At 42.7% G+C, this 22675-nt stretch overlaps 1 protein-coding gene across 1 annotated transcript in view; it reads left to right on the top strand.

Annotated features, from left to right (window-relative positions):
* The window catches only part of LOC147692612 (voltage-dependent calcium channel subunit alpha-2/delta-2-like), a 1295379-nt gene that overhangs the window by 1012833 nt on the left and 259871 nt on the right, over positions 1 to 22675 (top strand). The window contains exon 5 of the mRNA XM_086939541.1: positions 14207 to 14251. Within this exon, the coding sequence (XP_086795667.1) occupies positions 14207 to 14251 (45 nt within the window). The remainder of the gene's footprint in view (positions 1 to 14206; positions 14252 to 22675) is intronic.

Raw genomic sequence — 22675 nt, 5'->3', positions numbered from 1 at the left:
TCTCCTTAGTAAAACTCACTTCTGATTAAAGATCATTAAATTGAATTGGCCTCATTTGTGAGATGACTCTCGTGAGGTTTCTTTTAATTAGGTGTTACAGATGGCCAATGTTCCCGCCAGAACTGGAAAAAGAGATGAAGATCAGAGTTGGAGGCAAAGTTGATAGCAATAAGTAATCAAAGCTGCCAGATGCAACATCAGCCAGAGATGAAAATATTGTATGTTGTTCTCTTCAATGTTGAAAACACGTTGTTAGTTCTAATTCTTGCTTGTTCTATCCTTGATCTCACTTGTAAATGTGAAAAGTAAAAAATCTTTTCTTACATTGCCCATTGCTTGTCCTATAGACACCCACCTTTCCAAAAGCAACTTACTCTAAGCAAAAACAATTTTTTTCCCTCTTAAAGACCAATGGATCACTGAAATAATATCGAGGGACAAAATATCGACTTGCCAAAATATCGTGGACAAAATATCGACAGTCAAAATATCGAGTTTGTATCTACAAACAGGTAAGTACAAAAATATCGAGTACAAAATATCGTTTACAATAATATAGATGTAAAAAATATCGACTTTATTAAAAACAGTGTTAAATTAAATTAATATTAAATTTTAATTACTAAAATATACTTAAAAATACTTAAATTAAATTATAATAATTAAATAATAAATGAAAATAATAAAAATATTTTTTTACAATCTTATTTGTTAAAACATATATATATATAGTAACATAATATAATTAAATAAGATACTATTATATTACCGTACAATACCAGAAGTGTAAAAAATACTATTCCCACTCCAAAGAGTATCGACGGTCACATTATCGATTAGCAAAAATATCGTTTAAAAACTGAAAACTGACCCTGAACCCTAAAATATACCCCTTTACCCAAAAACCCCAAACTGACCCTGAACCCTAAAAATACCCCTTTACCCAAAAACTAAAAACTGGCCCTGAACCCTAAAAATACACCTTTACCCAAAAACCCAAAACTGACCCTGAACCCTAAAAATACCCCTTTACCCTAAAACTGAAAACTGACCCTGAACCCTAAAAATGCCCCTTTACCCAAAACGTGAAAACTGACCCTGAACCCTAAAAATACCCCTTTACCCAAAAACTGAAAACTGACCCTGAACCCTAAAAATGCCCCTTTACCCAAAAACTAAAAACTGACCCTGAACCCTAAAAATACCCCTTTACCCTAAAACTGAAAACTGACCCAAAACCCTAAAAATGCCCCTTTACCCAAAAACTGAAAACTGACCCTGAACCCTAAAAATACTCCTTTACCCAAAATTTATCAATATTATTTAATTACCAAATAATTATTAATTAACAATAACAATAAAGTAAATATATTAGCACATTAGCTGTAATTATTTTAATAATTAATATTATTTTTTCCCAATTAATTACTTAACAATAACACAAAATTATATATATTAAAATGTACTCTAATTAATGTAATTAACTAATTACAATTAATTAATTACCAATTAATTACTAATACAAAATATGTCCAAAATTATATTAATTAATTAACTAATTATTATTAATTAATTATCAATTAATTATTAATTAAAAATATTTACAAACATATATTAATTAATTAATTATTATTAAATTACTTCCCACCCTATTCCCCTATAAACCCACAACCCGCTACAGAATTACATTACGCAATTATTATAAAAACAAAATTCATTTAATAAAATATTTTATAACATTAATACACACTTTTCACACATATTATTACATAAAAATACACTATAAAATATTATATATTATTAAAAATTCGATATTTTTGCTACCTATATTTTATACAGTCGATATTACTTCACTTACCTGAAAAACGATATTTTTGTAGTCGATATTATGTCCAGTCGATATTTTGTCCAGTCTATATTTAAAACTCGATATTATGTCCAGTCGATATTTTGGAGTCGATATTTTGTCTGTGCACCAAGACCAATATATTCCACATGATTGACAAATGCTCTACCTTCTTCAAATTCTAGGCAGATAACTCTTTTGAACTGTTAGTTCCCTAAATAGGGTAAGAGATACACTACACAATATAACAAAAACACATATTTCAGTTGCAAGGGGCTTCTATATCCCCATTGGGAGACGACCAGTGGCTACATGACTCTGCTGAAACCTGGACCTTAATACAGATTACAGTTAGATTCCAGTATAAAACCTTTAAAGAACCAATCATTTCACTTCCTCGTACTTTATATTTCTGAAAGGCGACTCTGCAGTAAGATGTATCACTGTTCATCGATTCTTTCTTGAGGAATTTAAAGAAATTTTATGGTGTTCCTGGAGAATTCGTGCAGTGAATGCTTTCAGGAGATTTTCGCGTTTACAAGTGCACACATTGCCCACCCAAATTGCTCTACAATCTGCTCTGGTCCGTTTTTCAGTCTCCCTGGCCCACCTAGCTGTCTGCCTGGACCCCCCCATTGCAAAGATCCACATAAAGATGTTGCGTTCTATGGGCGGATACATTCAAGGAAGAGATTGATTGCATTTTCTCTGAAATGGATCAATGATGCAGTGACGCGTGGTGAGTGGACGGATGAACATGGGTAAAAAGTGCTACGTCGAGCAAAAGTTTTTCTTTTACATTCTGAGATAGGAAGACGCCGAAAGTTACAGGTAACACTTTATAAACTCTTAATTTGATAACATCTCGTACAGTAATAGAAATATGTAAATACAGAGCCTTAAGATGGTGTGGCAAATCACTGCCCCCATCCCACTCCAGTCTGTGTACTTTTACATACCATGCATTGGGCATAGCACTTATTTTCGGTCCTTCCCCTTTGGTAAGGTCAGTTTCAGATGGAACAGTTTCAGTATTAATTGCACACACCTCATTTCAGGATCTCAAAGGGCATCGACAAATGACCTCAGTGCTTCAGTATACAACTCAGTGGCTGCCACTGTTATTCCCTGGGTAATACAAGCAGCATTTTGCTGCCATTGCGGGTATTTTGTTTCTAATGTCCGGGCTAGAGCAGATCTATGTTGCCAAATAATTTAAAGAAACCCAGAGTTAGCTTTAACGCCACTGAGAATTGTATTTCTCTCTTATCTCATGCTCTGGCTGTTTTTTCTGTCATTCAGCCTTCCAGGAAGTGTTTTCGCTGGAATGCATGAGGGACTGTTTTGTATTCGAAAAGTGCACTTTATTATCACACTGTTTGTCATACTTAAAAATATATAACCATAATGTCATCTTTCAAGAAAGAAGTTAAATTACTACTCAGGGAAAAAATTCTGCCCTGGGTCCTTGGAACTCTTCTCGCTGAGCCCACCTGGACCCGTTATCTTCTCGCGTGGCTCGCTTGTTATATTGCTGTTTTGACTTACCTGTCCTATCATAAAGGTGACCCCGCCCTCTCAGAGATTCCATCATATTCTGTTCCTTTCTCAACTAGACTTATATTGATTATATATGTCTCTGTTCTTTAACAAATGTAAAGAACTCTGATACACTCGAGAGTCTTGATCGCGCTATATGAAACCTTCAAAATAAATATATGCATCAGTGTCCCTTAACCCCTTTCCCGCAAGGCTAATTCCCCCGCAGTGCGGGAGGGAGGGGGCTGCGCGCGGTGCCGCGGTGCTTGTGACAAGCTCAGCTCATCACGCTGCACAGTGGAGCTGTGCTCATGACGAGCTGAGCTCGTCACAACTCCGCCCACTTAATGAAACGGCCAGCACATCAGGGGAATTATCCCCGCGTGGGCTTTCCACGGCCGTTATGACAAGCTCAGCTCGTCATGAGCACAGCTCCACTGTGCCTCATGCAGTGGCGTCACTAGGGGGGTGCGGGGGGTGCGGACCGCACCGGCTGACACCGTCACATGGGGTGACACCGTGCAGGCATGCCAAGTTAGGGAGTGATGCTAACGCATTTCATGCACATCTGACCCCTGTGCGTGTGCCGGCAGACTTCACTTGCCAGCGTGGCTCAGTAACGGTTAAAAATCTCTCCGTGTCATGCTACAATCTTACAATATGCCCTCTGCTGCCTGAAGACTTGGGCGGGCCTGCCCTCAGCAGGCTCTGTGGCGCGTGGTGGGGGGATGTGACCTCAGGTCAGTCAGAAGTGGCGGGCCCCGGGGGTAGGCCTCTGCCTGACACAGGTCATGCTGCTCGGTGTGAATTCCACTCCCACCGTGTGTCTGCTCCAGCCTGCCTGGAAACGGGACTCACTCCTCTCTGCTCTGCTGTGCATTGATGTGCTGTGGCTCCGAGTGCCCGCGCTAGGAAATGATGGGGTAGGTCCCGTGAATACCCGCACCAGGACGTGAGCAAGTGCCGAGCAGCAGGTCCTCTGAACGGCGGTGCCAGGAGCCCAGCCAGGGTAAGGGTATTATACTGCACGGTCGGGCCTCGAAGCCCAGCTGAACCAGTGCAAACCGTATCTGGGGAAAACATGTATTACCTAATATGCGCAGATGTTGGGATCTCAGTGGGTTAAAGATTTCAGAAATACCAGCGTTTGTTTTATTGCCGGTAGTTTCAGGCAGGGAAAAGTCTGTAGATGCGTCTGAAAGGAGCGGGACGAATAACCCTTTATGGCAAAGAGAACCGCAGATTGTTATAAACAACAGAGAAGACTGACATGTATTGTATATTGTAGTATAACTGCATTTATATAGCGCTTACTACCAACGACGAGACGACGAAGTGCAGTTTCGGCGAGTAGCACGCTACTTTGGAACTCATTAAGGATTAGTGATGAATTAGTATAGTGAAATCTCCCATGTTTCAGATGAAAGCCTGCCCAGCTTATAAAATATGTATTTTCTCGTGTAGCACACACTGCAAACCTAATCACATGCATTAACTTCCATTGGTATGGCAAACAAGACCTGCTTCACAATAGCCCCTCTTGTTAAGCACCTCCGAATCTAAATGGTTGCCCCGGAATTAAATTTTATGAGATTTTGGGTGTGCCAGAGGTCAGTCCTGTCAGCAGCATTGCTCAGTTGGTATCTGCAACCACACATGACCCGAACTGCTGCTTTTCATCTGATGGCATGGAGACAGATCTACCTCTTTTTGAATCCTTAGCCCCGGTAAATTACTTGGTTCCAATTACAGTTTAGGATGGAGTGAAATTGCTTGCAGATTAATTCAGATAAAAATGGACATTATGTAGGATCTAAGAGCCACTCGAAAGTATTAATACTCTCATGATTATTATTATAATAATTATAGTTGTTGTTTTGTTGTTTATTATTGTTTTTATTGTTTTTGTTATTATCATCATTATATTATTATTACTATTACTAGTTTCATTGTTAATGAAAATGTTGTGTGAAGGTCTGTTTGATTAACATGATATGGGATCTCCCTATGCCTGGCACGCATTTTGTACTTCTTTTCAAGGAAGGAAGTTCCAAAAGGCTAGTGTCCCTGACCATGGGTGTGCCTGAGGATTACTTCGTTTTGTAACCAGAAAATGTAGGATCAGTGGGCGACTGGTCCCATCCTTGGGTGCACACTATAATTCCTCTATGATTCACAGAGGTTCCACACTTAGTTCATTGTTAATTGTTCGTATTTATTTTTCTCAAAAAGCATATTTTGTTAGATGAATTTATTCCATTCTCAACATATTAACTTTATCCTTTGCGTCAATCCAATGCATTTCGGGGCTATTAACTGCCCCTTCATCAGGGAAAAGGTACTGTAACAAAGTTGGATAAAAAGAGGTATGAGCGATAATGAATAGGAACGTTATGGTGTGTGGTATAGGGAGGATACTAAGGGGTGTGAGGGGAGGGAGTGGTGTTGGTAGTTTAAAGGTCACCTTAACAAACTTTTTCGACCCGTGTTAAAAGCATAATCGTGCTTTCAATGTGGCTTACGTGCGCTGAAGATCGTCAAAATGCACCGGTCTGCTGGAAAGTAAAAGGTGCGTTTCGTAAGTCCGAGTTCAAGTCAATTAAAATCAAATATATGGTTGCCCTTCATGCAGTGCACTAACCTGTTGAAATTGAAGCTTAAAGTTCAATGTTAATCTGCTCGTGAACGCCGGTCAGGACGAGGACGTCTGCTGCCGCGTTTGATCAGTTACGAGTGTTGCGGTCACGTGGGTGATAGATAAGGAAAACAGACTCGCGTTAGCGGTCTGGGTTCGGGTGCTGTGATAAACGTATGAAAATTGGACTTGTTTGTGAAGCCCACCGACAGAAACAATATGCTCCATTATACGAGCTTTCATGAACCAAATCTAAAAAGATACCTTCCATTTTCACAAATGGCCAGAGCTAGAAGGATTGTATCAAACCCTGTAAAATCTACACAGAGAATTGAACAAATTGTCACCAAATTCAAGGATGGAGGATATCCACCGAACCTCCTTGAAGAATCAAAACGGAAAATTTAGAACATTGATCGACAAAAACTCCTACAACCTGGCTTCAAAAAACAACAGACATGTATTGTGGTAGTTTCAAAATATTCCACAGCCACCGTGAAGTTCAAACGAACTATATACCAACATTGGTCACTACTTAATTTGGAACCGGATTTTAATCAGATCTTTTTGGAACCACCACTATTTGCATTCACCAGAGCCCAAAACTTAGGTGAACTAGTTCAACACAAACCCATTGTGACTGTCAAATATACTGTCACCAAACCCTGTCTTAATTGCGGGAACTGCAACAGCATTATAAAGGGCAATACAATCAATCACCCCATGAAGGGCAACACAATCAAACTTCATGTTAATGCGACATGTGATTCTAGCAACGTAATCTATGCCCTCAAATGTCCCTGCGGGAAACTCTACATCGGCAAGACCGAAAGGAAAATTAAAATCAGATTAACAGAACACAAGTCCAATATAAGATTGAAAAACAGCAAATCCACGATTGCCATGCATTTTGAAGAACTAAAACATAACATTTCTCAATTAAAATTCATTATATTGGAAACTATTGCCAAAATTGAAGGAAGAGACAATACCAAATACCTTCTTCAACGAGAAAATACCTGGATTCAAAGACTATCTACACAGAAGCCAATGGGCCTTAATGATAGAATCGAACTTTCTTGTTACCTATAAGTGTTGCCAATGGAGCCTTAAAAGGCTTCCTGCCGTTATACATCATATGTACTGTATTATAAATTTAATCCTTATGTAGGTAATGATTTTCACCTTTGTGGTCAATCAGCTTTTTTGCGTGTTTACTAATACCCACCCACTCGGCACTTTTGAAATCCATTTCCTACATTAACCACACCATCTTTATTAGTATTTTAGTTTACCCTTCTGGGCACTGCATGAACCCCCCAACACTCTGATCTTTATTCTTTAATTCCACACGTCCAATTTTCATACGTTTATCACAGCACCCGAACCCAGACCGCTAACGCGAGTCTGTTTTCCTTATCTATCATCCACGTGACCGCAACACTCGTAACTGATCAAACGCGGCAGCAGACGTCCTCGTCCTGACCGGCGTTCACGAGCGGATTAACATTGAACTTTAAGCTTCAATTTCAACAGGTTAGTGCACTGCATGAAGGGCAACCATATATTTGATTTTAATTGACTTGAACTCAGACTTACGAAACGCACCTTTTACTTTCCAGAAGACCGGGGCATTTTGACGATCTTCAGCGCACGTAAGCCACATTGAAAGCACGATTATGCTTTTAACACGGGTCGAAAAAGTTTGTTAAGGTGACCTTTAAACTACCAACACCACTCCCTCCCCTCACACCCCTTAGTATCCTCCCTATACCACACACCATAACGTTCCTATTCATTATCGCTCATACCTCTTTTTATCCAACTTTGTTACAGTACCTTTTCCCTGATGAAGGGGCAGTTAATAGCCCCGAAATGCATTGGATTGACGCAAAGGATAAAGTTAATATGTTGAGAATGGAATAAATTCATCTAACAAAATATGCTTTTTGAGAAAAATAAATACGAACAATTAACAATGAACTAAGTGTGGAACCTCTGTGAATCATAGAGGAATTATAGTGTGCACCCAAGGATGGGACCAGTGACCCACTGATCCTACATTTTCTGGTTACATTTTGACGTCGTGGGACACTAGAGGTTACTTGCGTAGCACCTAAACTTTGACTAAAAGAAGTTTAAACTCACATAAACTTGCTGTGCATCTACCCAAACTACTTGATAGGATTACTTCGTTTTGCCCATAGCACCTGGGTTGTCAGCAGTACAGTTAATGCTCATCCTTTTCTTTTTATTATTTGCAGTACAGTTGTATTTGAAAGCAGCCACCAGGTACATTGTGCTTTATTTGAACAACATCAACAAAAGAAATCATGTCCACATGAATAGTGAGCAAGTAAACATTCTGCCAGAGACCAACGTTTCATATAATACTGTGGCGGGGAGTTGTAGAACAGTGTTGCATTGATAATACACAGCAGTCATTGATCCTACAACCATGTTACCATCATTTTGATGCTGCTCTTCTCTACCGCTCTTCGTAGCCCACTATATACCTGTTCACTATATTACTCTCCTTGATTCATTTGTCTTGTAACTATGCGATTATTATTGTTGTTATTCTTACTTGATGTCGATATTGCATTTTGTCCTTCCTTCCATCCGTTTGTAAAGCGCTCTGATATCCTTCAGGATCTTGTTCGCGCTATATAAAACTTTATAAATAAAATAAAATAAACGAGCACAACATCGCAGGGCCCGGGTTATTTCTATAGCGCTCGGGTGAGCGTGTTACACTCCCATGCATTGGGGGAGGGACGGAGTGACACTGTGTAAACTGAGTCTTCCGCTCCACCGATCCGTCGGGTTTCAGGCTCACCTTTGCCCTGTAGGAGCTTGTTGTAAGGGCAGTAGGGCACAGAAGTAATGCGGTTGTCGAATGTTGGGTACCCTGTGCCTTGTAAATAGTTGGGGGAGAAGTTGGTGGCGTATTTGTGGCTGTGTCGGAGTAGCCCTCCCTTTAGCCCACTTAAGCCCCTCTAGTGGTCCCTAGAGGTTCTCGAGTTGCGAGCCCAGGGTTACATTTTGCTGCATTGGACTCTACTGGTGAGAGCTGTGGGGAGCGGTGATGTTCAAATGCAGGATTGGGGCGATGGTGAGTGGGGCCTCCAAGTGAACTGCAGGCTGCACCCGAGGCTAGATCGGGCTGCCTCCGCAGTCCACCTGGCACCACTCTTGGCAGCTGCTGACTAGCAGCAGACACACTCACAGATTGCTGTTACGGCCTCGGAGCTGCCGGATCGATCAGATTGTCTAGTCGAGGGAGAGTACGGGAGCAGATTGGACTGTGTTGGGCTAGGGTGGGTTTAAGGTAGGGGTGACTCGTGACCTGGTCACTGACCCCCGCTGACTGCCCTACCCAGCTTCCTCCTTACGCCTCACTCTTGCTCGCCCTCGCTGAGGGCTCCCGCTGCTAGCAAGTGGCTGTCCTCTGCTGTCCTCGGCATGCCTGCCTCCTCCTGCCCTGCTCTCCGCTTTTCCAGCCTCCTATGCCTGTTCCTTGCCGACGTGACAACAATGAGAGTGCTTACACATTTTCTGTAGCTGTTCAGACCACAGCTTCCATGAGTGGATAGAGAAGTATTTTGGATGGCGGGTCCCTAATGTCTGTGTGTGTGTGTGTGTGTGTGTGTGTGTGTGTGTGAAGGGGGGGGGCGGAAGCACGAGGCACCTGCTGGCAATACAGGACAGTCTGGCACTACGACAGTCACTCAGGCAGGCAGCGAGACCTCCCTCCTGAACCACAGACTCTGTCTCAACCTGGCACTACAGAGGGACACGTCATTGTGGCAAACCACCCTTCCAGTGTGGGTGGTTTGCAGGGTCCCAGGGATGCCTCCTTCTTGTGGGTCGTGTCTGTGGTACGTGAAAGCGCATTTCCCCTGCATCTCCCTTACCAGCAAATGTCACATTATTCATCTTGTTTATGGTGCGTTTCATAATTTTAGCTGTTGCTGCCTTCGAGTACTTGTGAGTGTTTTGGTTGGGCTTATAGACTCTTCATCCTGTTGTGTGAGTGAATTCAAGGGCTGTCTTTTATGTATGATGAGTGGCTGGGACATACACAAGTGCTTTAATGAAATTGTTGGTTACTTCTCTCGTTTGGTGGACCATGCTGGCTATTCTGTGCTGTCATTGCTGTAGCCACCTGTAATTGAATCGCAATTTATTTGAGGCGCCATTTTACTGATTATGTACCCCCTGCTATACAATTATATTTGCATACTTTGTGCTACCCTGAAAATAAAGCCCGTGAGAGACCCTGGATGGAGGGAGTGCTGTCCAGGGCTGTAGGGCCCTTAGCGGGGGTCTGGAACTAGACCTCTGTGGCCCGTTGGCCCGGACCACCCAGGGCTCAGAAGCTGGAAACCTTTGACCTCTGCAGGTCCGGAGCATAGAGATGTGCATCTGCAAGCTAAGCCCGGCTTGTGCAGAGGGGCCATTTGAGCTGATGGTGCTGAGCAGAGGGGATTCGCCCCCCGCAAGTCCAAGGCAGAGGGAGGGGCTGCTGGGACAGGAAGCCTGTGTGCAAAGACAGGGGGCACTCAGGTCTTTTGTGGAGAAAAGGGCCCGGATGATGGACCCCTGGGGACCCTAAACTCTTTACTAAGGGTGTGCGAAATTCTGCAATATCTTAGAAAATTCGACGTAATTATGCATCTGAAATTTTTTAGTGCAAAATGTACCATCAGGTATATTTTTGATGCAAAGACACATTTGCATCAAACATTTGCTGAAAAAAACACAATTGCTGCGAACAACAGCTGCTTGTGCTCTGGTTCGCCACTGTATCGATAGGAAAGGGGAGCCAATGCCTAAGAAAAGAACTTACCTTCCATAGGTACAGTCGTGAGGGGGTGACACCATGAGTTACCGGGTGACATCAACCCTAGTGACGCCACTGGCCTCATGACGAGCTGAGCTCATGGGCGCCGAATGTGTTAAAGCATGCTAGTGTTAAGCTGCGTCATTCATATTCAGAAATACAGTAATGCAGGTGGCACTCACTGACCTGAGCGGTCATCTTCCCATTCTTCCATTCCTCTCTTTTTCACAGAAGAAATGAGACAGCTCCACAGTCTGGGTCCAGACTCTTCACCTGCCCCTTCCATATGTGTGGCTTTAGGGTCAAGAGTATATGGTTTCCTAGTGTAAGCAATGCACAGTTTCCAATAACTGGTAAGAACTTTGTGTCTGGGCATTGGGTATACAAGCAGGTCCACACAATACTACTGCTATGACCTAAAAAAAGAAATCCTTCACCCTTCTTTCCCTCCACTGTCCTTTTCAATCAAAATACCAGACTAGCATGTTCACTTCTCTAATTCCACATTCCACTATACTAATTCACCACTAATCCTTTATGGGGACCAGAGTAGCGTGCTACTGGTCAACAAAGCATTTCAACACCTCATCAGGGTTACAAGCGCTATGTAAATGCAAACCTTTTTTCCTTTTTTACCCCTCCCCAACCCTTCTTAATCCAAATACCAGACTAAGATATCCACCACTCAAATTACTTCATATTTCACTATACTCATTTTCAACACAAATCCTTTATGGGTTCCTGAGAAGCCTGCGACTCGCCAGAAAAGCGCTTGAACACCCCATCAGGGGTAACAGGCGCTATATGAATGCAAATCTTTCTTTCCCTTCTATCCCTCCGCTAACCTTCTTACTCCAAATAAGTGACTAATATCCACCACTCAAATTACTTTCATATTTCACCATATTAATTCACCACTAATCCTTTATGGGTTCCCAGAGTAGCATGCTACTCGCTAAAAAAAGCACTTCAACACCCATCAGGGGTTAGAAGCGCTATATAAAACCTTCTTTCCTCTTCTATCCTTCTGCTATGCTTCTGAATCCAAATAACTGACTAACATATCCACCACTTAAAATGTACTTGCATGTTTCACTATACTAATTCAACACTAATCCTCTAAGAGTTCCGGAGTAGCGTACTACTCGCCGAAAACGCGATTTGACGCCTTGTCAGGGGTAGTAAGTGCTATACAAATGCAATTACAATACAATACAATACATTGCCCCTGCTGCACCACGCCTGTGCACACCCAAGCATCTTCTTCCCACAAACACACATATCACAGTGCCATTTACCTTTGGGTGCAGACTGCTCACCTCTGCCACGATATAGCGTGTGGCCAAAGCATGAGGTCAGAAGTCTGCTACCAGAGCCCAGCCTAAGAGACAATACAGCACACAGTGTCTCAGCCTTCCTGACGTGTGCCTTGGATCGCCACCCCTCAGCTCTAGCATTGTGTATACTAGACTTGAGGGATGAATTGCAATATATTTTACATTTAAAAACAAAAGAACTTCAAATTGCAGGCGTTTAGGGGTATTTTTACAAGCCCCAAACACCACTGGAGCATCAAATTTTTCTGACAATCCCATGGCGTTGCTCTCCACCCAATATTTACAGGGTGGCATTAAGCCACTTAACATGGCTTAAAGCCACCTTGTAAATATGCCTGTTACCGCAGCAGTCTGCTGCGGCAAAGGGGCAGGCAACGGGTGTTACTACGAGTGGTCCGCCGCAACACCTAGTGCTTTTTGACTCTGCCCCATATTTGCAATGTATGGGGCAGAGCCAAAAATAATACCAGGATATACTTGGTCCTAAACAGGCGATACAATGAGAAATGTTTTAATTCTCCTCGTCGTTTGCTCTTTCCATGTGTGCTCCATTCTGAAGCACACATAGAAACAGCAAATCGCCTGTAAAGATTGTTTATGTGCAGGAAGGTGTCCCTTCCTACACATAAACAATAACCCATGCTGCACAGGCATCCTTGCAACATGGCCCAAGGGTGCCTGCACTAGCGCTAGGCAGGTTTTTAGTGCCAGCACTAGGAGAAATACAGGGGTGTGCTGTATTTTTGTAAAATACATTGCAGCCGTGCGTTTAACCCCTTCACTGCGGCGGCTATTCCGCCGCAGTGCTAAGGGGGCAGGGGGGCCGTGCGGCACGCCCATGCTGGTGACGGAATCGCTACGTCACCAGCTGCGGTTGCGCTCATGACGGAGCGGTTCCGTCAATGCCCCGCCCGCTCATTGGAACGCTCAGGGCAGGCGCGGAATCCGCACCGCACAGGCGTGCCGAGCGGTCCGTGACGGAACCGCTCCGTCATCAGTACAGCGCGACCGCGGCTGATGACGGAGTGGTTCCGTCACCAGCAGGGGAGGGGTTAAAAAATGTTGGTGTGCAGCTTTAGCAATTTTAAAGTAACACCGTACTCCGACATTTTTTTGTAAATATCCCCCAGTGTGCTATATAAGGGTTGAGTGACTTCTTTTCACAAATGTATTGCTTGCATTTCAGTCTTAAAGTGTATTTGACGAGCGGCGCCCAGAGAATTATGGACTAGTCAAAAGTGGGGGATTGTCACAGAAAAGCAAAATTCTTATGGCCCTAACACCCTTGAATTTTTTTTATCACAGCACATGGGGATCATATGTGGTTTTTCTAGGTCAGGGCTGCCAGGCTATTTTCTGGCGGAACCATTACAGGCAAAAGGTACTTAGCAAGGACTGCCCTTATAGGGATGTCTTACCAATGTAAAGTGACCGACAGCCCTCTGGCACACGAGCCATTGGTCAAAAATTTCTTGTGACAGAGCCATATAGGGCTTCTGCTTCACTGTTGAAGACCTGATATTTTGTCCAACACTAAATGAAGGGGGGTCAAATCATGAGTTTGGAGGTGCCGGAGCCCCTGTGGTCTTATTGGTGGTATAAAATGTGTCTTCTTTTGATCTGCTTTTCTACTATAAATCTCACCTGGAGGAATATCCCATTGACATGCTATTCCACACGAAACATTTCAAGCCATCTCGACCCCTCAGTTTGGGAGAGCACATCCTTCCAAACAGTTTGCCATAGGGTATTCCTGACATTTTAAGGTAATCTTCTAAAGATATACAGTTAGAAGTGGGGGACAGCTCCCTCTGATAGCATTCCAGCTAATGTTGTTGTTTTTTCAGCTTCTTTCCCAGTCTTCAGTCTTCAGGGCACTTAACATTGATATTTCTCTCTAACTTAAGTCCTATGTGTGTTTGTGCTCATGAACCAGGGCTTGGCAGTGAGGTACTTCTTTTCAGTATTAATGCTCCCTCTCTCTTGTTTTTGTCCCCCTCTAGGAAGAGGATATTGAGTACTATGATTCCAAAGCGGACACAGAATTTGTAAGTGGATTTCTTTTGCTTTCAAGTGTACATCATTCCTGTTTGACTGTAAAAGACTATTGTAGAACTTACCAACATCAAGATGTCTTTGCTGCTTTGCTGAGTGCCTGAAATGTTCTAGCATCCTCACAAAGGCCATTAAAGCATTGTCAGGACCCACAATAAAGGATTTATGGCAGAGATCAATCAGAAGAAGAGGGTGTAGTATTTAAAGATGCAAGGTAGCCAGTAGTATATTTATTCACTTGGTAGGAGTCTCATGTTACAGGTAAAGATGGTGGTAAGGAGATTCCACCACGAGCAGTATCCTTGCTGCTCAGCCCTCACACTCAACAGACACTCTCTCAAACCATGCAAACACCAGTATTTTAATTACATCACAGTCACTCTGGCTGAGCAGCAGGAGACGTAACACTAAAGGGAGAATGCATGGCATAGAAATGAAGATACCACAGAGGGTCTGAACAGGCCGATAATCAGTGCCTACCACCTTTCTAGCCTGAAACTCCTAACGCCTGTAACCTTGCATACAGATTTCAGGGCCTGAGGTGCTAAAGAGGGCTGACTCATTACCCCTTCCACTCAGAAGGAGTTCCAGAATGGAGGACGGGCACATGGAAACTTTAGGTCACCTGTGCATTCAGTGGTATGAGATTGATTGCGAGCCACAAGTCTTGCTGAGGGAACTCGGTGCCAGAGAGACCAAATATGACACATTTTCTGCCATTCCCGTCTTCTCCTAAACGTCCACCATCATCACCTTAAGTTGAAAACTTCTAGCATCATCACGATTAGAGTTGAAAAGTTCCTAACTTCTAGGTCAAATTGTATCATCCATGACTGAATCTATTATTTTTCTCTTTTGAACAAGGATCAAGGGGCCAAGGTTTGTAATAATCTCATATGTGTCTGACATCATTTTACCTATACTGCAAATGCTGCATGATTTAAATAAACATAAGAATTTGGGTGGAAACATCATCATTAGAAATTCACACAAAGTATGAATGTCAAAAGTGCTGTTTCTACAGTTTGGTATATTCTGATAAATGGGTCTGAGATGGTTTATAAAATATTTCCCTATTCTACACAAGACCTCTTTTAAAAAATTATTTTGAAGTCTGTTGTATTGGTCAAATGCAATTGAAAATCTAGAGAATCTGTTGCTATTATTAAGGAATTTTCCCTAATTAATTGGTTGTCAAAAAATCCACCTTCATGTTTGGACACTTCTTCAATGGCTTTTACAGTTCTGTCGGGTTTAGCCTTTACCTATTATGTTCACTTCTAGTACATTTTCCCACTTAAAACTGTGAGTTACATTTTACAATTTTCCTTTTTTTACTGTATTAAAGTTTGCCATTTCCAATTACTCCTGTAATGTTGAGTTGTTTTCATTTTCACTTTGAGTGTGATACTAACACAGGCAGATATATCTGTTTTCAGGGTGGATTCCGCAAGGAAATGCTGTTGAGTGGAACTGTATAATACATATATAGCTTGCTACAAGGAAGAATACACTTTCAGGCACTTAACTACTGAAATAGGAACCCGAAAAATTGATTCATACAAGATACCTGACAGAGGAGATGTCTGAGGAGCTGAAATTGCCTTTGGAAAAAGCAAAGGGCTATTCATCAGTTGAACCTTGATTACAAAAGTGGACGAGGAACGTTTTACTGGGTTGATCTCTATGCAGACCTAAAGACATGAAAGCCATATTACAAACAAACTGCGATAAACATCGCAGAGCGCGCTTAGCGCAAATAGTTTTATCACCGGAAAAGTTTGCCACGCTAACGCTGTATTAGCAATGAATAGCGCTATGGCGTTTAATATTCCAGCGATAGCCAGACATCGCTGAAAAACCCGCAAACATCCTGGCAATATGATGAAATGCTTGCTGATACGCCCATGTGGCCGTAACCCCATATTCCACCTCCCATTATATGCATGCCTAAGTAGGGATGTTAGCAGGTGTAACTTTCAGGCGATATTCGCGGTTAGCGCAAGTTATTGTTTCGCTCTACGGGGTTGGTAATAGGGGGAATGTGAGTTACCGACTGTTTTCAGTTGCTTTGATGTTGGGAACACGCACTTTGCATGTCATTAGCGATGTTTATCGCTGACATACAAAGCAGTACGGAAACGGGCGCTATTAGCAGTAAGCTGTCGCTAACAGCTGTCAGTGACAGCTTGTTGACTGGGCGATAGAAATAACGCCACTTTAGCGGCAGAAAGTGCCGCTAAAGCGGCATAATTGCCCTTGCTAATATGCCCCTGGTGTTTCTTGCCTGAGTGTTGGCCACAGGAGTAAGCATTTCCACTGTACTGAGAACCTACTCTAAACTCAAGACAGGTCTTGATTTGATTTGTATGTGTGTGCCGTTTGACACATACTTAACTAACCTGTTTGTTTGCTTCCCCAAAAGTTCTTGATGGAGATTTGTTTCTGCAACGAGAGACACTCTAAAACAGTGAAGCCTGTTTCAGTTCCTCAGAATATATAGGGCAGTGTTCAGGGGCCTTATTACAGCCATTGTTTTTTTCAGTTGTATGTGGAAGGAAATCACATGGGATGCAGACTAGAGGCATCACTTAATTCCAAATAGATGTACAAAAAGACTATTTAAATAACCTATGATGGCTGGGCTTGGAACTGCCCCAGGATTGGCATTATGTTTTTTTCAGACTTCTGCCTACCAAAACCATTAATTATTGAGATATAATGGTACCAAACGTAATCTCCTGACACAGTTGCATTCTTGAGATACAGACAAATGGCACATCCTGTTATAGTCAACTAGTAGAATATTAACTGATGAGCTATATATTGTCAAGGTACATAGATGTGGAGTTAAGAATAGTAAATCCATATTTGCTACATGCTTACTTTCACAATAGTTTGGTCGCTGATATTCTGGCTACGATATTTTGCAGCACTACAGGTTTGTGCTCATTATTCTGATGAGTCACTGTTGTTATTCAGCTGCTTCATTTGGCTTCTCAAGGCTCAATAGAGACTCTCCTTTTCTTCATGAAGGCCACCAAAATATCTTTATATTGAGTGTGCTTTCTATGCTAGCACTAGGGAATAGTAACTCAGAAGCCTTAATCGAAAAAATAACCCTTATAAAAAGCCAAGCAATGGAACGTCCCTATGATTAAAATTAGCATAACTTCTGCAGGTCAAGGTTTGAACAGAATTACATTAAATTTATTTGGTACACATCACATCGTATCAGCAATGTTCAGTAAGATGCTACAGTAAGTTAGTAGGCCTTGGTGGTGAACTGTGCTCCATTTGCGGAGTTTGCAGAGTTTTCCGCATTCCGAAAAAATCGGCTCCACGAAGCTGGGCTGATTTTTATCCTCACTTGCGCTCGCCAACGTCCAGTTGACAAGCGTGAGTGAGGAAAATTAACCTCCCGGCAAGATTTCTCAATGTGGGTGGTCAGATTTTCGAAATGCGGGTAGTCGCAGATGGACTAGAGCGCTTGCGTCGAGAAACCTTCCGTTCATGTTAAGAAAGCAGCTGCTTGAGTAGAAAATCTACTTGAGTGGCAGAAAAGCAGTAGCACCCTCATGATCTGCACATGGTGCAGTTCGTTCTGATTTTACAGCGTGGGTGAAACAACTGGAGCTGGAAATTAACGCAAACGGCTTGTCCACATACATTCCTCCGCTTGCGGAACTCCGCGAACTCTGCCCAGGCCTACAAATAAGTCTGAAATACTGTAAAAGCAAGCCAATGCAAGTCATCTGCTTTCAAAGCATGTGTGCCATACCTATACAGGACACTTTAGAATTAGCAAGTAAAATGAGATTCCTCATGGCCTTAAATTTCAAGCGTAAACACAAATATTTGGAGGACAAAGAAGTTTCTGAACATTGGGACGTGAACATAGTCCTAGGTGATTCAATTGCTATTATCAACACAAGTTAGCATCTTCATCCTTGGATGGAAAGTCTGTGATCCACATACCATTAGCCTTTCTAGTTGGAGTCTGTTCGAATTCGAGCGCAGGACTCTCTTTTATTGACATGGTATAAAGTCAGGAGGTGGAAGAAGTGTTCTAGTGAAATTGATTGAATAAGTGAAGCAGATCTGGCCAGCTAAACTTCTGCTTTGTTACAAACCCTGCAGAACGCCTTGTAACCTCCGCTGCCTTGCACAATTTATTATATTTATATATGTAATTGTATGTAATACCTCCTGCTTCTTGTTTAGTACCATTTTCTTCCTTGCATAACCTTCAGCTCTCTCATGTTCTCTACTTTCTGTTATTAAGATGTGTATCTTAGTGTGATATTCATGTAACAATGAATTTCTTTATCCAATGCATAATTTATTTCCCTCCATGCCCTGAAGTATGTATTCCACCTGAAATTTCCATTTTAATTTTCAAGTGCTAAAAAGTGAAGAACAAAGACATTAAAAGGATGTACATCGTTACAATGCATGCTTTTACAATGCATGCCTTTACGACGCAACCTTTGCAACGCAAGTCGTTAGAACTACTTGCGTTGGGGGGAGCTGGATAGTGAATAGTTTAATTTACTATTCCAACTCCAGTCCCATGGATAGTAGGGAAAGTGTTGGATAGTAAATTAAAACTATTCCCTATCCTAGAGCACCCCCCAGCGCAAGTCGTTGTAATGACTTGCGTTGTAATGGTTGCGTCGTAAAGGTACTGCGTTGTAAAAGTTGCGTTGTATGTTCACCACAATAAAATATGTGCTTGGCAGGCTATACCAACAAACTTCTCCTTCCTCTAATTGTGCAAGGATCAGCAGCATTTCATGCAGAATAGTACAGCTACGATGCACATCAATCATGGACTTTGGGGCAGTTCTACAAGGAAAATGGGCTGCGTCATTTAAAAAATGCAGGGATGCATTGTATTCACAACAATATGGCGCACCCCTGTGTCATTCATTGCGCTGGCACCAAAAATAGCTGTCTAACGCCAACACATAGTGCAAGGGTGCCTGCATTGCAGGGAATGATTGCTTATGTTCAGGAAGGTGTCCCTTCCTGTACATAAACAATCAATAATGGCGATTTGATACTTGTATTTGTGCTGCATCACACATAGAAGTAGCAAATCACCCTTATTTAATGATTGTTTAAGTGCAGGAAGGGTCACCCTTCTGCACATTAACAATCATTAACGGCATTTTACTCTGTCTATGTGCAGCGCACATAGAAGAAGCAAAATCAAGGAAAATGTAAGTATTTCTCCTCGTTGCACCATTTTAATGCCTGCTATTCACGCTGTTAGTTTTTTTTGTACTGCCTCAGATTCACACCTCCTGCTAAATCTGTGGGAGGGTCAAAAAAGCAATGGATGTTGAGGTTGCCCATCCCTTTCATGCAGAAAACGATGTGAAAGGGTCCTATATTTACAAAGTGGTATTAACCCTTTAAGTGCTGCCGTCGGCCAACGGTCGTCACGAGCACTACCTTGCCAGTGCTGCGCACGATCGTTGGCCGACGGGTCAGCATTCGTTATTCGAACGTTCAGCACTGGGCGCTGAACGTTCGACGCTCGGAAGGTGTTAAGCAATACAAAGTAGCTTAATGCCATTTTGTGAACATGGTGCAGGGCTGTGCGCCACCGGAGCATTGTAAAAAGTGACTTTATTTTGCTGCAATCCCGTTGTAAATATGGCCCTTTGTGTGCTGCCGCAAACCTTCTAAGGTGTACCGGTATTTTGCTGCACACATAGGGATCTTGTTAGCTAGTCATTGAGTGGTGTTTGCCACTCACTCTCCGCGCGGTGCAATCCTCCGAGGAGTAGCTGCAGCCGCAGCTTTATAAGTGTTTGCCAGCCATCTCCCTGGAGCTCGCGCGGAGGCCGAGCCCATTAGACTGCTTGCAGGAAATGTTCTTTCTTTTCACACAAACCATAATCCATAATGAAGGTCTGTTGCCATAATTTTATCAGTGCCTGCCAAGAGACAAATGGGAAAACGTGTACGCATTTGCAGGCAATGGTGTCACAGCACAATGTCGCTGCCCGCCTGTGGTTTGCTTACCCCTGGCAGAGCAGCGTATTGCGAGACGTATCCTGACTGCACCTTAAATCATTTATTTTAGTCTATTATTTAAGTATATTTGAGTTTAACACTATATTCCACTTTGTGGAGGCCTTTGGGTGCTTTGAGGTGTGATAGAACTTCCTTTGCAAAAGTCTGTTGGTGGAAGAACCAGTCATTTCCCGCAAATAATGTGGTTTGCTCAGAGATACCTTTTGCGAATATGACCGCAATGATGGAGAGCCTTAAAGAAGAACAAGGGTCCTGAGAAGACCAAGTGGTTAAGATAGGACAGTACTAGAGGTTTGATGAGGCAGGACATTGAGATACAATTTTGCAGGGTGGAATGACTAGGCTTCCAGTTGCAAAGGTGAAGATGCCACTGCACTGTTGGCCCAACCGATGTGCATGTAAAATGTGTGTGCCAATAAGAATTTTGTAAGAGTGGAAGTGTAGAGAATGAGAAAGGACAGAGAGTCTTAGAGTAGATTTGGTGTATGGCAGGAAGGTATAGGGTAAGGTCCACAGTTTACACCGCATCAGCATCCATGATGTTGACTGTTTGGTCCCCAAGACAGCTCTGCTAATTCAAAAAGAGTCTAGAGAACACTTTATCTCAATTCTCTGTACCTTTATGTCGCTCATGCTCATCATGCAGCCACCCCAATCGACACAAAGGAACTTCTAACACAGGATGCCGTGCTAGGCCGAAGCATACCCTCCCTGTTGACACAGTGCTAACATGCAAGCCTAATGTTGGGCCACTAAGACGGGGTGCGAATTAGCAAGCACAGAGCGGTAAAAATTGATACTTGTATAGTGCACTACTCACCCGCAAGGGTCTCAAGGCGCTTGTACGAATACCGCTAGGGAACCCATCCTGGCTTTCCCTTTGAGGCGTCCACTCCTGGGCACCCCCAAGGTGGAGGCCAGGCATCCTTAGCGTTGTGGGGGCCGTTGTGGAGATTAAGCAAGCTATTGCCCAGAGTTGCAGAGTGGGACTCCATGATTGGAATAGGCACCGAGGCGAGAATTATCAGGTCTGTGAAATTTTGAGCCCAAGACCCGCCAAGGCAGGGAATTGAACCCTGGTCCCGGGCCAGACCTCTGCATCACGGTCTGCCGCTCTAATCATTGAGCCACAATTCTCCACTCAGACTTCCCTGTGCACATTGCACCAAGGTTCGCACACTTATCACAACCACTGTGCTCACTTAGCGATCACCAAACCTTACAGGTATGGCTGATAGTTCTGTACTTGATTCTGATAACTGCAGCACGCAAGGCATAACATGGGAAACAGAACTTACATACATACATTCTCTTGCACAGAGGCTGTTCAGAATTACCAAGTAGTTATTCATGTGCTTTCTTGAAGACATAAGCTGTAGTTGAGGTGAAACCATTGAAAGCCACTAGTGTGGTTCACAGCTTGATTATGCTCTAATACATGATCATTGCTAAAGCAGATGACCTCAAGAAACAGTGCATATGATAGTAGATAGCCGACCGGAGTACACAGATGTCGATACCCAAATGTCACTGGTAGCGGAAGTGACATCATACACATTATGATGCTAATCACATCACTGAGTTGCCCAATTCTTCCACCATTAGCACAAGAACTGTGTTCTGTCTGCTGCTGAGGGGAAGGGAAAGAAGAAGAAAGCACACAAAGAACACAGAACTGAAGAAGCCCTGAATATATAATGGTCCTTCCACTGTCTTCATGACTCCTGAGAACAGGAGTAGCAAAGGCAATAGCAGAGCACCTCTGGGGAAGCCAAGGGCAGTTGTATATTTATCTGAGAAGTGTTGACTGGTCTTATTGGTGCATCTGCCATGATGATTTGCAGCTTTCTGCGTTCTTTTGAGCTGTATTTTGCCACTGTCTAATCTTTCGGTTGAGGTGATGGTGGTGGATCAGATATTGTCTGTCATAATCCTACATGTTATGAGCTCTTAGAACAATCTGCCTTACTACAATCTCGAGCTGTTGTTTAAGTGATGTCTGCGGGTCTTCTGTGCAAATCACTTTGATTGCTGATTAGGGCTTCTTGCAGGACCACAGGTAGTCTTGTTATGGTTCTAGCGCTGATTGCACGTGCTACCAAGATGTAATTGTTGTCATGGTTGTGCTGCATTGTCCTCTGTCGTGGCACTAGATGGGAAGCACCATTTGCTCGTGTAGCATATATGATTATGTACATGTGCATCTTTGAAAAAGTGGAAACGGTGCTCTCTTTTATTTATGCATTTTTATATAGCGCGGACTTTACCCGAAGGCGTCAGAGCGCTTCACATTAGGAACAGAAATGAAACATAATGAGAAACATTGCAAAAGAACAGATTACAAAAGCATGCGTTACGTTACATAAGGT

This window comes from Lissotriton vulgaris, chromosome 9 (assembly GCF_964263255.1).
Source record: "Lissotriton vulgaris chromosome 9, aLisVul1.2, whole genome shotgun sequence".
Classification (NCBI taxonomy): Eukaryota; Metazoa; Chordata; class Amphibia; order Caudata; family Salamandridae; genus Lissotriton; species Lissotriton vulgaris.
The sequence above is the reverse complement of the archived record's forward strand: the minus strand, read 5'-3'. Positions and strand labels throughout refer to the sequence as shown.